The sequence below is a fragment of the Silurus meridionalis genome, chromosome 2 (assembly GCF_014805685.1).
Source record: "Silurus meridionalis isolate SWU-2019-XX chromosome 2, ASM1480568v1, whole genome shotgun sequence".
NCBI classification, from domain to species: Eukaryota; Metazoa; Chordata; class Actinopteri; order Siluriformes; family Siluridae; genus Silurus; species Silurus meridionalis.
Window position 1 is genome coordinate 26,382,247 of NC_060885.1, and position 13,553 is coordinate 26,395,799.

General features: G+C 43.9%; 1 protein-coding gene across 1 annotated transcript; it reads left to right on the forward strand.

Moving 5' to 3' along the window:
- The first annotated feature begins 9,786 nt into the window (after window positions 1-9,786).
- Window positions 9,787-12,889, forward strand: LOC124401004. The gene is made up of 2 exons (XM_046872885.1): window positions 9,787-10,155; window positions 10,478-12,889. The coding sequence occupies exon 2, from the start codon at window positions 11,390-11,392 to the stop codon at window positions 12,887-12,889; it is 1,500 nt and encodes a 499-aa protein (XP_046728841.1). The 5' UTR covers window positions 9,787-10,155; window positions 10,478-11,389.
- Window positions 12,890-13,553: the final 664 nt, after the last annotated feature.

Here is a 13,553-nt window from a genome sequence, read left to right on the forward strand (position 1 = left end):
CTGGATGGGAACCGGAAATGGAGCGACGCCCCTGACTGAGCACAGAGGCTGAGTGATGACCTCGGCAGGGTTCATCGGTGTGACCTCACCCTCCAGGGAGCTCAGGAGCAACCTGTCTTCGTCCAGGGAGCTTGGAGGCAGGATGTCACCGTGAGAGGGGTCCTGAGGCGAGCCGTCACCGAGGGAGGAGCTCATGAGCGAGACGTCGCCGTGGGAGGAGCTCGGGAGCGAGACGTCGCTGTGGGAGGAGCTCGGGAGCGAGACATCGCCGTGGGAAGAGCTCTGTGACGTGACTTGGTCTTCTGAGTGCTCGTGGGGCGAGCCGTCACCTTTTGGGAGACTGTGGGGCGAGCCGTCGCCTTCGGATGAAGCCAGGGGCAGCGGTTCGACATCCCTTTCGCAGTCCCGGAGCTGAGGTGAGTGCTCTGGGGACCCCTCGGGAAAAGAGGAGGTCTGTGACGTAGCTTCGCCTTCTGAGTGCACGTAGGGCGAGCCGTCACCTTCTGGGAGACTGTGGGGCGAACCGTCGCCTTCGGTGGAGCCCGGGGGCAACGGGTCGACGTCCCTTTCGCAATCTAGGAGTCGAGTGAAGAGCTCTGGGGAACCCTTTGGTGAAGCGGAGCTCTGAGAGGTGGAGTCGCCCTCAGGGAGACTGTGGGGCGAACCGTCGCCTTCGGTGGAGCCCAGGGGCAACGGGACGACTTCCCTTTCGCAGTCTCGGAGGTGAGTTGTGTTCTCCGGGATCCCATTGGACGAAGAGCTGTTCTCGGGGATGCAGGCTCTCCTTGGGACGCTGGTGCGGAACCGAGCTCTTCTTGAGACCCTGGAACGGAGCTGAACTTTCCCGGGAGTCCTGGGACGGAACTGAGCTCTCTTCGGGATTCGGGAGCGGAGCCGAGCTCTCGTCAGGGACCTGGAGCGAAGCCGAGCTCTCATCAGGGACCTGGAGCGAAGAGGAGCTCTCGTCAGGGACCGGGAGCGGAGCCGAGCTCTCGTCAGGGACCTGGAGCGAAGCCGAGCTCTCATCAGGGACCTGGAGCGAAGAGGAGCTCTCCTGGAAGCCTAGGAGCGGAGAGGGAGCCACCTGGAAGCCTAGGAGCGGAGAGGAGCTCGCCTGGGGACCCTGGAGCGGAGAGGAGCTCGCCGGGAGGTCCTGGGACGAAGCCGAGTTCCTTTCCGGACTCTGGAGCGGAACCGAGCTCTCGGGGACTTTTTGGAGCGGAACCGAGCTCACGGAGGTCCGGGGACGGAACGGAGCTCTCACGGAGGTCCGGGGATGGAACGGAGCTCTCCCGGAGGTCCTGGGATGGAACGGAGCTCTCACAGAGGTCCTGGGATGGAATGGAGCTCTCACGGAGGTCCTGGGACGGGACGGAGCTCTCACGAAGGTCCTGGGATGGGATGTAGCTTTCTTCAGGACCCTGGAGCGGAAAGGAGCTCTCTTCGGAGACCTGGAGCGGAGCTGAACCAACCCAAAGGTTTTGGAGCAGGATGGAGAGCTCCTGGAGGTCCTGGAAGGAAACAGAGCCAGCCTGGATATCCTGGAGCACAGCGGAGATCCCTTGGAGGACCCTTGGAGGACCTTCTTTTTTTTGCGGTCCAATAACAACATCCACGGTGCGTTATGGAGCAAGCGCGCCGCGGAGGAAGCGACAGAGAAGCGTTGATAGTCCGAGGTGCGCTGGGGAAGGTAAACGCAGCCGTGAAGTGAGCGAGGAGCCCGGGAGGAGAAGGTATGTAGCGGGAGCAGCATACACACGACCACACACCACCATGAACCTACACGACCACGCATGAACATACAATAACAGACGGGGAGTGTGGGTGAGTGAGGGATATAATGGCGGTGTGATGCGTGAGTAGATGGGAGTCAGGTGTTCCCCATGAAGCCCGATTGCGAGCAGCTCTGTATATATACTGTTCCTATATATATATACACACACACACAGTTGAAACCAGATATTTACATACACTTCAGAAAAAAACACAAAAACTTTTATTTCTTTACTGTCATACATTAAATCAGAGTAAACTTTTTCTGTTTAAAATCAATAAACATTATCATATTTTTTGCATTTGTTAAATATCAGAATCAAGCGAGGGAGAATTATTATGTATTTTTATTATCACTTTCATCAAAGTCAGAAGTATACATACACTAAATTTAACGTGCCTTTAAACAAAAAAATAAACTCCAGATGATTCCATTCTGAGCTTAAGAAGCCTCTGATAGGTTAACTGATTCCATTTGAGTTAATTGGTAGCACACCTGTGGATGCATATAAAGGCACAGAAACAAAGAGCCTCTTTCTTTGCCATCATGGGAAAATCAAGAAAAATCCACCAAGACATCAGAAAAAGAATTGTTGAACTCCACAAGTATGGCTCATCCTTAGGTGAAATTTCCAGATGCCTGAAGGTCCCACGTTCATCCGTTCAGACAATAATACGCAAGTATAAAAAACATGGGAATGTACAACCATCATACCGCTCAGGAAGGAGACGGATTCTAAATCCCAGAGAGGGGCAATGACCCCAAAGCATACCTCCAATGGGCAATGACCCCAAGCATACTTCCAAATAAGTTATAAAGTGGCTTAAGGACAACAAATTCAATGTATTGGAGTGGACATCACAAAGCCCTGATCTCAATCCCATAGTCAATCCCAAAATTTGTGGGCGGCACTGAAAAGGCGAGTGCGAGCAAGAAGGCCTACAAACCTGACCCAGTTACACCAGTTCTGTCAAGAGGAGTGGGCCAAAATTCCAGCAAACTATTGTAGAAAGCTTGTGGAAGGATACCCAAAACGTTTGACCCAAGTGAAACAGTTTCGGGGCAATTCCACCAAATACTAAGGAAGTGTATGTATACTTCTGACTTTGATGAAAGTGATAATAAGTGATAATAAAAATACATAAAAATTCTCCCTCGCTCGATTCTGACATTTAACAAATGCAAAAAATATGTTTATTTATATATATATATATATATATATATATATATATATATATATATATATATATATATATATATATAGTATATACCTATGTCAGCAGTATGGGGTGTCTAGCTCTACCATAAGCACCTACCATTTACGATACGGTACTGTATTTTTATTAATTTATCTTTATTTTTATTATAGTATTTTATTATTTTATTATTAATAATGTATTTATGTCAATACAGTAATTTGCGGTGTATTTGTTTGTTAAAAAAATAGACTACAAATACTTTTTATGTACAGAAATAAGCGATTAAATGAGGTCTCAAAACGGATTAAACCACTTTTACATTCATTCTTATGGAGAAAATTTATTTGAACGTACGAGCCAATGAACCTACAAGCAATTTTCACAAACAAATTATGCTCGTCTAACAGGGTTTTACTATATATATATATATATATATATATATATATACACAGTATATAGATAGATAGATAGATAGATAGATAGATAGATAGATAGATAGATAGATAGATAGATATACACTGTATATTATTTACTTTAAGAATATCGGGACATGAAGCTAAAATAATAATCCACTGACCTCAAACACAAATATCTTCAACACAAGCCTAGAAAATTAACCTGTTTCAATACTTTTACAAAGTGCATGTAAAGATTCCGGACAGCAATGTTGCATGAATCAAGCGAAATAAAAACGAGGCTTATTTGATCTAATCTCACAATATATTTACTGTAACAGCTCAGGCTGAAAATATTAAATCAAAAATTCATGTATTACAATACAATATATTCAGCTCCATCAGTGGAGTGCAGAGTCAGTTTCCTTCAGAAAGTGCAATGGTATAAACAATAAATTCATGACACACAAAGCATATACTGGTTATTGGTTATATAGTAATCATTTATTACTAAGAAAAGCAACAGCTCTGTAGCTGCAAAGCTCCAGATGCAGCATTGCAGAAACAAATCCATTTGAATAAATGTATACATAAACATCACTGCAACAAATAAATCAATCAGAAATGGGGATTTGAATTGTTCTGGAACTGCTTCCTACACACTCCTGCTCAAATAATTAAGTAGAAATATAGTGCACATTATAATTTACATTTAGTTTCTGATAGTTATTTAATTTTGCTTAATAAATACATTTCAAAACATGTTAATAAACTACAGTTTATGGCCAAAAGTTTGTAGACATCTGAAAATTAGACTGATATGTGCTTTTTGAATATCTTCTTTTTTCAGCTTCTCCCACTGGGGATCGCTACAGCGGATCATCCTTCTCGATTCCCCGTCTTTTACGCCTGCCTCTTTTACACCAACTACCTGTACGGCTTCCCTCACCACATCCATAAACCTTCTCTTTTGGCCTTCTTCTTTTCCTTCCTCCTGGTGGCTCCAGTCTCATTATTCTCTTACCAATATACCCCATGTCCCTCCTCTGCACATGTCCAAACCATTTCAATCTCGCCTCCCTCACCTTGTCTCCAAAACGTCCTACATGTGCTGTCCCTCTAAGAAACTCATTTCTAATCTTGTCCATCCTCGGCACTCCCAATGAAACCCTTAACATCTTCATCTCTGCTACCTCCAGCTCCACCTCCTGTTTTTTACTCAATGCCACCATCTCTAAACCATACAACATCGCAGGTCTCACCACATTCCTATAAACTTTCCCTTTCACTCTTGGAGATACCCTTCTATCACAAATCACTTCTGCCACTCTTCTCCACCCACTCCATCCTGCCTGCACTCTTTTCTTCACCTCTTTAAAACACTCTCCATTAATTTGCACTGTTGATCCCAGGTACCTGAACTCCTCCACCTTCTCCACCTCTTCTCCCTGCAACTGCACCACTCCACTGTCCTTCCTCTCATTCACATACATGTACTCTGTCTTACTCCGACTGACTTTCATTCCCCTTCTCTCCAGCACATATCTTCACCCCTCCAGGCTCTTCTCAACCTGCTCCCTACTCTCACCACAAATAACAATATCATCCGCAAACATCATAGTCCACAGAGACTCCTGTCTGACCTCGTCCGTCAACCTGTCCATTACCACTGCAAACAAAAAAGGGCTCAGAGCAACTCCTTCTGACCTTCTCTATACTTCTCCATCAACATTCTCAAAGCAAATATTGCACTTGTGATGCTCTTCCTCGGCATGAAACCATAATGCTTAATCCTAAATTTTATCAGAATGTGGACCAGAGGAGAAAACATGCTGGATGTTGTTTACACAAACATTCGGGGCGCATACCGTGCAAAGCCCCTTCCCCACCTCGGTTACTCAGACCACATCTCTGTTATGCTGATCCCAGCATACAGACCACTCAGCAGGCGTTCAAGACCAGCTCGAAAGCAGTTGAGAACCTGGCCAGCAGGATCCATGTCTGCTCTCCGGGACTGCTTTGAATGCACTGACTGGGACATGTTCAGGGAAGCTGCAACCAACTGCGATTTCATCAACTTGCAGGAGTACACGTCCAACCAGAAGCCGTGGATGACCACCAAGGTGCATGTGCTGCTAAAAACAAGAGACTCCGCCTTCAGAGCTGGGGACAAGACAGCCTTAAAAACAGCAAAGGCCAAACTGTCCCGTGCCATCAGAGAGGCGAAGCGCGCACACGCCAAGAGAATTCACGGCCACTTCCAGGACAGCGGAGACACAGGGCAGGGCATACAGGCGATCACGAACTACAAGACAACATCACCTGCTTGTCACCATGATGCCTCCCTCCCAGATGCGCTGAACAACTTCTACGCACGGTTTGAGGTACAGAATAATGTGAAGGCGAGGAAGACCACCCCTCCTCCTAGTGACCAGGTGCTCTGTCTAACCACAGCTGAAGTGAGGAAAACTCTATGCAGAGTTAACCCACGGAGGTCTGCTGGACCAGACAACATTCCTGGCAGAGTGCTCAGGGAATGTGCACAACAGCTAACGAATGTCTTCACTGACATCTTCAACATCTCTCTGAACAGCACCATTGTTCCTACATGCCTCAAGACGACGACTATCATTCCCATGCCAAAGAAGTCTATTGTTCCCTGCCTCAATGACTATCGTCCCGTTGCACTCACACCCACTGTGATGAAGTGCTTCAAGAGGCTTGTCATGAGCACCTCAAGACACAGCTTCCACCCGCATTGGACCCCATGCAGTTCACGTATCGTCCAAACCGCTCCATAGACGATGCCATCTCCACAACCCTCCATCTGGCCCTCAACCACCTAGACAACAACGACTTATGTACGGATGCTGTTCATAGACTTCAGCTCAGCATTCAACACGATCGTCCCTCAGCACCTGATTGAGCAGGTGAGCCTACTGGGCCTAAACACCCCCCTCTGTGACTGGATCCTGGACTTGGGAGACCTGGGAGACCTCAGTCAGTCCGGATCGAAAACAGCATCTCCAACACACTGAGCACTGGAGTCCCTCAGGGCTGTGTGCTCAGTCCACTGCTGTTCATTCTGCTGATTTTTGACTGTGTAGCAATGCACAGCTCAAATGATATCATCAAGTTCGCTGATGACACGACCGTGGTGGGTCTCATCAGCAAGAACGATGAGTCAGCATACAGAAAAGAGGTGCAACGGTTAACAGCCTCTTGTGAAGCCAACAACCTGTCTCTGAATGTGGACAAAACTAAAGAGATGGTTATTGACTTCAGGAGAACACAGAGTGACCATTCTCCACTAATCATTGATGGATCTTCAGTGGAGATCGTCAAAAGCACCAAATTCCTTGGTGTTCACTTGGTGGATAACCTCACCTGGTCACACAACACCAGCTCGCAAGACCCTACAGAGGATAGTGAGGACGGCTGAGAAGATCATCACAGTCTTTCTCCCCTCTATCATGGACATATACAATACACGCTGCATCCGCAAAGCCAACAGCATTGTGGATTACCCCACACACCCGTCACACACGCTTTTCACTCTCCTACCACCAGGGAAGCGGTCCTGAAGCATTTGGGCCACCACATCCAGACTGTGCAACAGCTTCTTCCCTCAAGCCATCAAGCTACTAAACACACAACTGAATTGAACTGAACTGAACTGAACTGAACACACACACACACACACACACACACACACACACACACACACACACAAAACTGTGTGACTGATCTGTACAAACCGGACTTAACACACAATCGGTACAAATCCTTTTCTCCTTTCTTAGTGTCCAACTTTTCATACAGATCCTCATATGTCTTTTTCTTGGCTTTTGCCACATCCCTCTTTACCTGTTGCCGCATCTCCTTGTACTCCTGTCTACTTTTCTCTTTACTCTGTCAATCCCAATTCTGTTTTGCCAACCTCTTTCTCCTTATGTTCTCCTGCACTTCCTCATTCCACCACCACATCTCTTTGTCTTCCTTTCTATTTCCAGATGTCACACCAAGTACCTTTCTAGCTGTCTTCCTTATCACTTCTGCAGTAGTTGCCCATTCCAGCACCTCTTCACCACCACCAAGCCCCTGTCTGAACTCTTTCTTGCATCTCATACTACAGTCTTACTCCTTCAGTTTCCATTATGTTATTCTTCTTTCAGTCCTCACTCTTCTCCTCTTCTTCTTTACCTCCAAAACCATCCTACAGACCACCATCCGATGCTGTCTAGCTACACTGTCACCGGCCAACATCTTTCAACTAGTCTTCAATCATAGTCCACCTGTGTGCACCTTCCTCCACTCTTATACGTCACCCTATGATCCTCCTTCTTCTTAAAATATGTATTCACCACTGCCATTTCCATCCTTTCAGCAAAATCTACCACCATCTGTCCTTCCACATTCCTCTCCTTAAGGCCATACCTACCTATCACCTCCTAATCACCTCTGTTTGCTTCACTTACATGCCCATTAAAGTCTGCCCCAATCACCAATCGTGCATTCCTAGGTACACCTTCTACCACTCCATCTAACTCACTCCATCTAACTCAATAAACATCCTATTCCATATTTTGTCTCCATTTGCTGTCACAATTACCTTTACTCTTCTGGAAAGATATTCCATAGATTTTCAAGTGTGCTTGTGGAGATTTGTGAAGATTTGTTGTAAAGTCAGGTACTAATGGTGATTTAAGGAAGCTCGAGATGCAGGCAGCATTCCAATTTATATGTTCAATAGAGTTGCAGTAAGAGCTCTCTAGCAAGAGATCTTCCACTCCAACCCATGTGAAGCAGATCTTCATGGAGTTGGCTTTGTGTCCAGAAGCATTGTCTTGCTGAAACAGGTTTGGGTCTCCTAGTTCAAGTAAAGGCTAAATTTCATGTACAGCATCCAAAGACATGGAGGAAACATAAATGGGAAGAGGTAACAGATCTCACCAGCCAGAAAACAAAAACAAGAAGATCTCTACATTCATTGCCACTCAGATGATGTTCCTTACTTTCTTTTGGTTTTTCTCAAGCTTTTTCCATCTCAGGGAGTTTTCCTTTCCACAGTCACCACTGGCGCGCTAATTAGGGATAACCTTAAAGGCAATAACAGATAAATTCAAGATTTATAACCTCCTTATATATGTAAAGCTGCTTTGGGACAATGTCCATTGTTAAAAGTGCTGTACAAACAAAACTGTATATAATATGTTTTTTTTTTGTCCAAGAATTTTATTGCAAAATTGCACTTTTATAATTTATAACAATAACATCCCACCCACCCCAACAATTCCAAACCAGAACAATATGAAAACATATGACATATGAAAAAGGTTCAACTACAAAATTAAAAGAGGAAGAGAAAATAAATAAAAATAAATAAAAATAAAAACAACAAAAATAAAGGGGATTACATAAATTAAACAAATAATAATACAAAAATTACCCCTCAAAGTAGTAATGGAGAAAATAAAAGAATTATACCTCCCCTCAGTCTACCTCCAGGATACATACAAAAACTGAATATAATTTAATTGAAATATACATCTACAGGAAGTCCAGCCCTCCAGACCTATCCTTTATGGACGAGACACAGAAATCCTCTAAAACTCAGGAAACTGAAGATGATTTTCTGAGAACCTGTCTGTCAATGTGTACTCTGTGAATCACTGTGGAGTCAGTGTGGTGTTTTCATGCAGAACAGTGATTCTGCAACACAGAATTAATTATGCTAATCACAGCATTGATGTACCTGTTGTTTAATCTCCGCATATCTAATGACACTAACACAGAGTCAGAATTTACAGACTCCTGGTCTGTGGTGTGGTAGAAAGTCATTGAATCGTTAGGAATATTCTAGTGCTATGAAGAGTTTTCGTTCATTAGTAAGAATGTGAGGAGATTAATTGCTAACGAGCATGTGGGTGCTAACGAGCATCTCTGCTAATGACCTTCTGATGAAATGCACCACAGCTGCCCTTCTTCACTATTATTTACATTTTATATGGAATTAATTCTTTAACAAGCCTTTGTGTCTGTATATGTGTGTGTGTGTGTGTGTGTGTGTGTGTGTGTGTGTGTGTGTTTAGTTGTGTTTGTGTGTGTGGTGGAGTTCTTTATCTCATAAACAAGAAATCTTTAGAATTAATTAAATTACCGTGAATTCAGTGTTTTACATTCATTATTATTGTCCTTCTTCCAAACACTGCTTTTTCTCTCTCTCTCTCTCTCTCTCTCTCTCTCTCTCTCTCTCTCTCTCTCTCTCTCTCTCTCTCTCCCTTTTCACTCTGTAATTAATGTTTAGTAGCCAGCACAGCCAGGTTACCATGACGACAGGCCACTGTTGTCCCAGACCTGAGTCCCATACTGACGCACTGAACAGTAGTGCACATTCGAGCAGCTCTGTGAGGTTCCTGTGGATGTAACACTGTTTTCAGTGCTGTGTGATTTGGGACAGAGCCCACATAGGGAAAACATGGAACATTATTACACTAAAACAAAAAGGTTCTTTAAAAAACTCTTTAAGTGAAATGAAGCGGTCTGCTGTAAGGGTTCTTTGTATAAGGTTTTTTAGTGGCATTACTGTGTTCATTCCTCACATGATCAAGGACTTGTCCTGGCCTGCCTCTTAACGAGGATATCTGCAATTGGAGGCCACTCTGTGCAGCTGGGAATGGTTAAAGGCCGGGGAATTCATGAAATTACGAAGCAACACAAAACATATGAGAATGGATTTAGACTGTACTTGTTGTCAACAGTCTGCTACACTGACTCAGGACTACAGGTTTCATTTGACACACTTGGTCACAATCACTACACACCTAATAAATGGACAATTGGGACCCACCCAGATGAGGATGAGTTCCCGATTGAGTTTCTCCAAAGGTTCTTTCTCATACCATCTCAGGGAGTATTTCCTTCACACAGTAACTACCGGCTCACTTATTAGGGGCAAACTCTACAAATAAAAATGAATTTCATTGAATTTCATTGACTTTCACACAGAATAACAAGAAAATATCAAAGCACTCTATTCTCAAACTAATATTTACTTATACTTATTTATATATATTATATTTATTCTTGCCCCTGGTGACCCTGTGAAGCTAAGACGCGAACCGAAACCGTGACTTTAAATCCGAGGAATTGGCGAAACTGCGGACCTGAATTAATTAGACGGAGAATACCGAGTGCCGAGAAGGGTCGGAAAATGCCGAGTGACGCGGAAGAAAAACTCGCATGGCAGGTGCACGCACGCGGATTCAGAATGCAGTGAAATTTGGAAATGCGATGAGAGGGAAAACGCATCAGCAAATGGTCACCTCAGGGACACTGATGGTATGAAGAAGTCTCTATCTAAAGACTAATTGCCACTAAATTTTGTGTTATTTTATTTTAATAATGTGCAATACGGAGAATAGTTGTGTATTGGTTAATATCTAAATGTACGGTACATAGTTTGTGTTCTTAAAGAAATACAAAGTGCGGACATACCACTTGTTTGTTTAAATAGAATACCTAGTATATTAATGCTCTGCTTAAATAACGGCTGAAACAAGCTAGTATGCAAATGAAGAGTTTGTTTGACATCGAGGCAGTTTATATGGGACAATCTCTGTTTATGTTAGGTTTGTTTACCGATAAGTGAATGCCTATCTTTATTAGCATTATTTTATTCATTTTATTTTGCTTTGTTTCCTTTTGTTTTGTGTTTCCTTCTTCAAGGTTGTCAACCTAATTCACTCTGCTTGAGCTGAATTGAACAATCTCTGTAAGCCTGTACAAACTACCAAATACAAGAGCTAAAAAGTGATTTGGAGTTGTTCCCTGTGTCCCCTGTTGTTGATTAATGCTCTTTTCGAGTTAGAAGCAGATACTGATGTGTAAAATTCCCACATAACTCGACAGTTGACAACCAAATGTGTAGCGGCGAAGACGAAAAGATCAACGGCTTAGAAAAGTCCAAAGACAAAGTGCTGCTGACACATAGGAGTTAAGTGAATCACATATAAAGCAAAATGGCTGAAGAAGCATTAGGGAAAACAGTTGAGCAACTGAAAAGGGAGAGAACTTCTGTAAAAAGCAGCTTCACCAAGCAAGCCAACTTCCTCTGTAGAGAAGCACATAGACTGATAGAATCAGAGCTCAAGGAAGAATTCAGAAGGCTTTCTTTTGAAGCGAGAAGAGTTTTTGAAAGCAATGATGATTATAAGGCTGGATTATTGGCAGAGATTGAAGCCAACCAAGAAGATGGCGCACTAGCACTACTTTCGGTGCAGCAGGAAGCTGACCTGAAGAAAACTGTGGAGGACTGTAACGCAAGGTATAACAGAGTCAGTGAAATAGTGCAAGATAATCTCTGGAAAAGATACGGGCAGGATGAAGTGTTGGCCGCAGTTTCTGAAGGAGAGAAAGCCTGCGATCGCACAACCTCTATACCTGTCGATGGTGTTGGCTACGATAGCTACGAAATGCAACTGGAGCTCTTGATGCGACTGGTGAAAGAAGCAGTAGGAGCTTTCTCAAACTGGGAAAGATGGGCTCCCACAACTGAAAGAAAGGCTCTAGAGGGTCGTGTACGAAAACTGAAAGAGCGTAGTAACGAGCTTGAAGCGCGAAAAGCTGAATTTGTCTGGGCACGAAGAGCTGCTGAGGATGCACGAGCACCAGAAATTAGTATGAGGGAAAAACTGGATACAGGAGCACACGCAGCACAGATCATGCCAGTGGTCAGAATTAAACCAACAAGTTTACCGACGTTTAGTGGCAATAGAAGAGATTTCTATCGCTGGAAAAGGGACTGGGGAAGTCTCCAAAAGCAAGGTGAACCCACCGGGTCAGCTGAGGTTAAAAAGATCCAGCTGGTGGACAGCATTGATGAGAAGATCGCTAAGGAGCTCCGACTATCTTCCTATAACAGTGCTGCTGACATATTCAGGGTGTTAGAGAACCGGTATGGTAACAAAGTAACAATTGCCATGGAGATTGTCGATGAGGTGGAAAAAATCCCTGCAGTGAAGGAAAATCAACCAAGAAGGGTTGTAGAATTAATTCAAATGGTAGAAAAAGCCCTGGCAGATCTCACGGATCTCGGAAACGTTGGTGCCATAAAAAATCCGCTTGTAATAAAATCCATTGAGAGCAAGTTACCAGACTTTGTGAAAAGAGACTGGCTTGTTTACATGACAGATCCTGCAAATGGCATAACACCAGAGAACCATTTTGATGCACTATTAAAGTTCCTAAAGAAACAAGAAGAAATTCTTGAAAGGCTTGAGCAATTGAAAATATCAGAAAGAGCAGAAAAGCCAGAAAGAAGGAACTACGCTTTCACCAAAACGACAAAGAAGGCTTCTGTAGAGGACGGGTGCATCGTATGTGGATCAGAGAAACATAAGGGCAAGATTTTCTTCTGTAAAAAATTCAAAGAACTAAAACTAGCAGAGAAGTCGTCAATTGTGAGAAGACTGGGAGCATGCAAAAGGTGTTTAGGGTGTCACAGAATGAGGACGGTGTAGAAATAGCTATCTGTGCAGGAACAAAGGTTGCAAAGAGGATCCTCCTCAGACCACCATTATTTCCTTTGTCCAAAAGGTGAATTCAAGAGTGGGAGTGAAGGAAATATGTGATTGAAGATAGTAAGAAAGAGAATAGACTGACAGATGAGCAGGAAGAATTCTTGGCGAACTCTCTCCAGAACTGGCGGAAGTGCAAAAGAGCATTCACTAACAAAACTAAGATGGTAAACTGCTCTGAGAAAGGCCAGAAAGGATTATTGGGTGAAAGTGGACTGAAAGAGCTACCTGTTATAATGATGCTGATGGAGGTAACCACAAATGCAGGACAGAAAGTTGGTGCTTTAATCGACCTGGCATCAGACACTAATTACATCACCCATGAAGCTGCTGACAGGCTCAAGCTGAGAGGTGAGAAAATTACCCTGGTGGTTCATGGAGTTGGCAAGATGGCCACTAGAGTAAAAACAAAAAGGTACCTTCTCAGGATTAGAGTCAAAACTCCCAAAGGGACAGAGAAAGCTCACCAGTTGGTTTGCTACGGTTTGGAGGAGATTGCCAAGGTCCACAGAAGCGTAAGTCCAGAACAACAAGAATTCTTTCCGGAGGTAAACCTGGTAGAATTGAAAAGACCTGAAAAAATTGATCTTCTTATCAGCCATCGCGA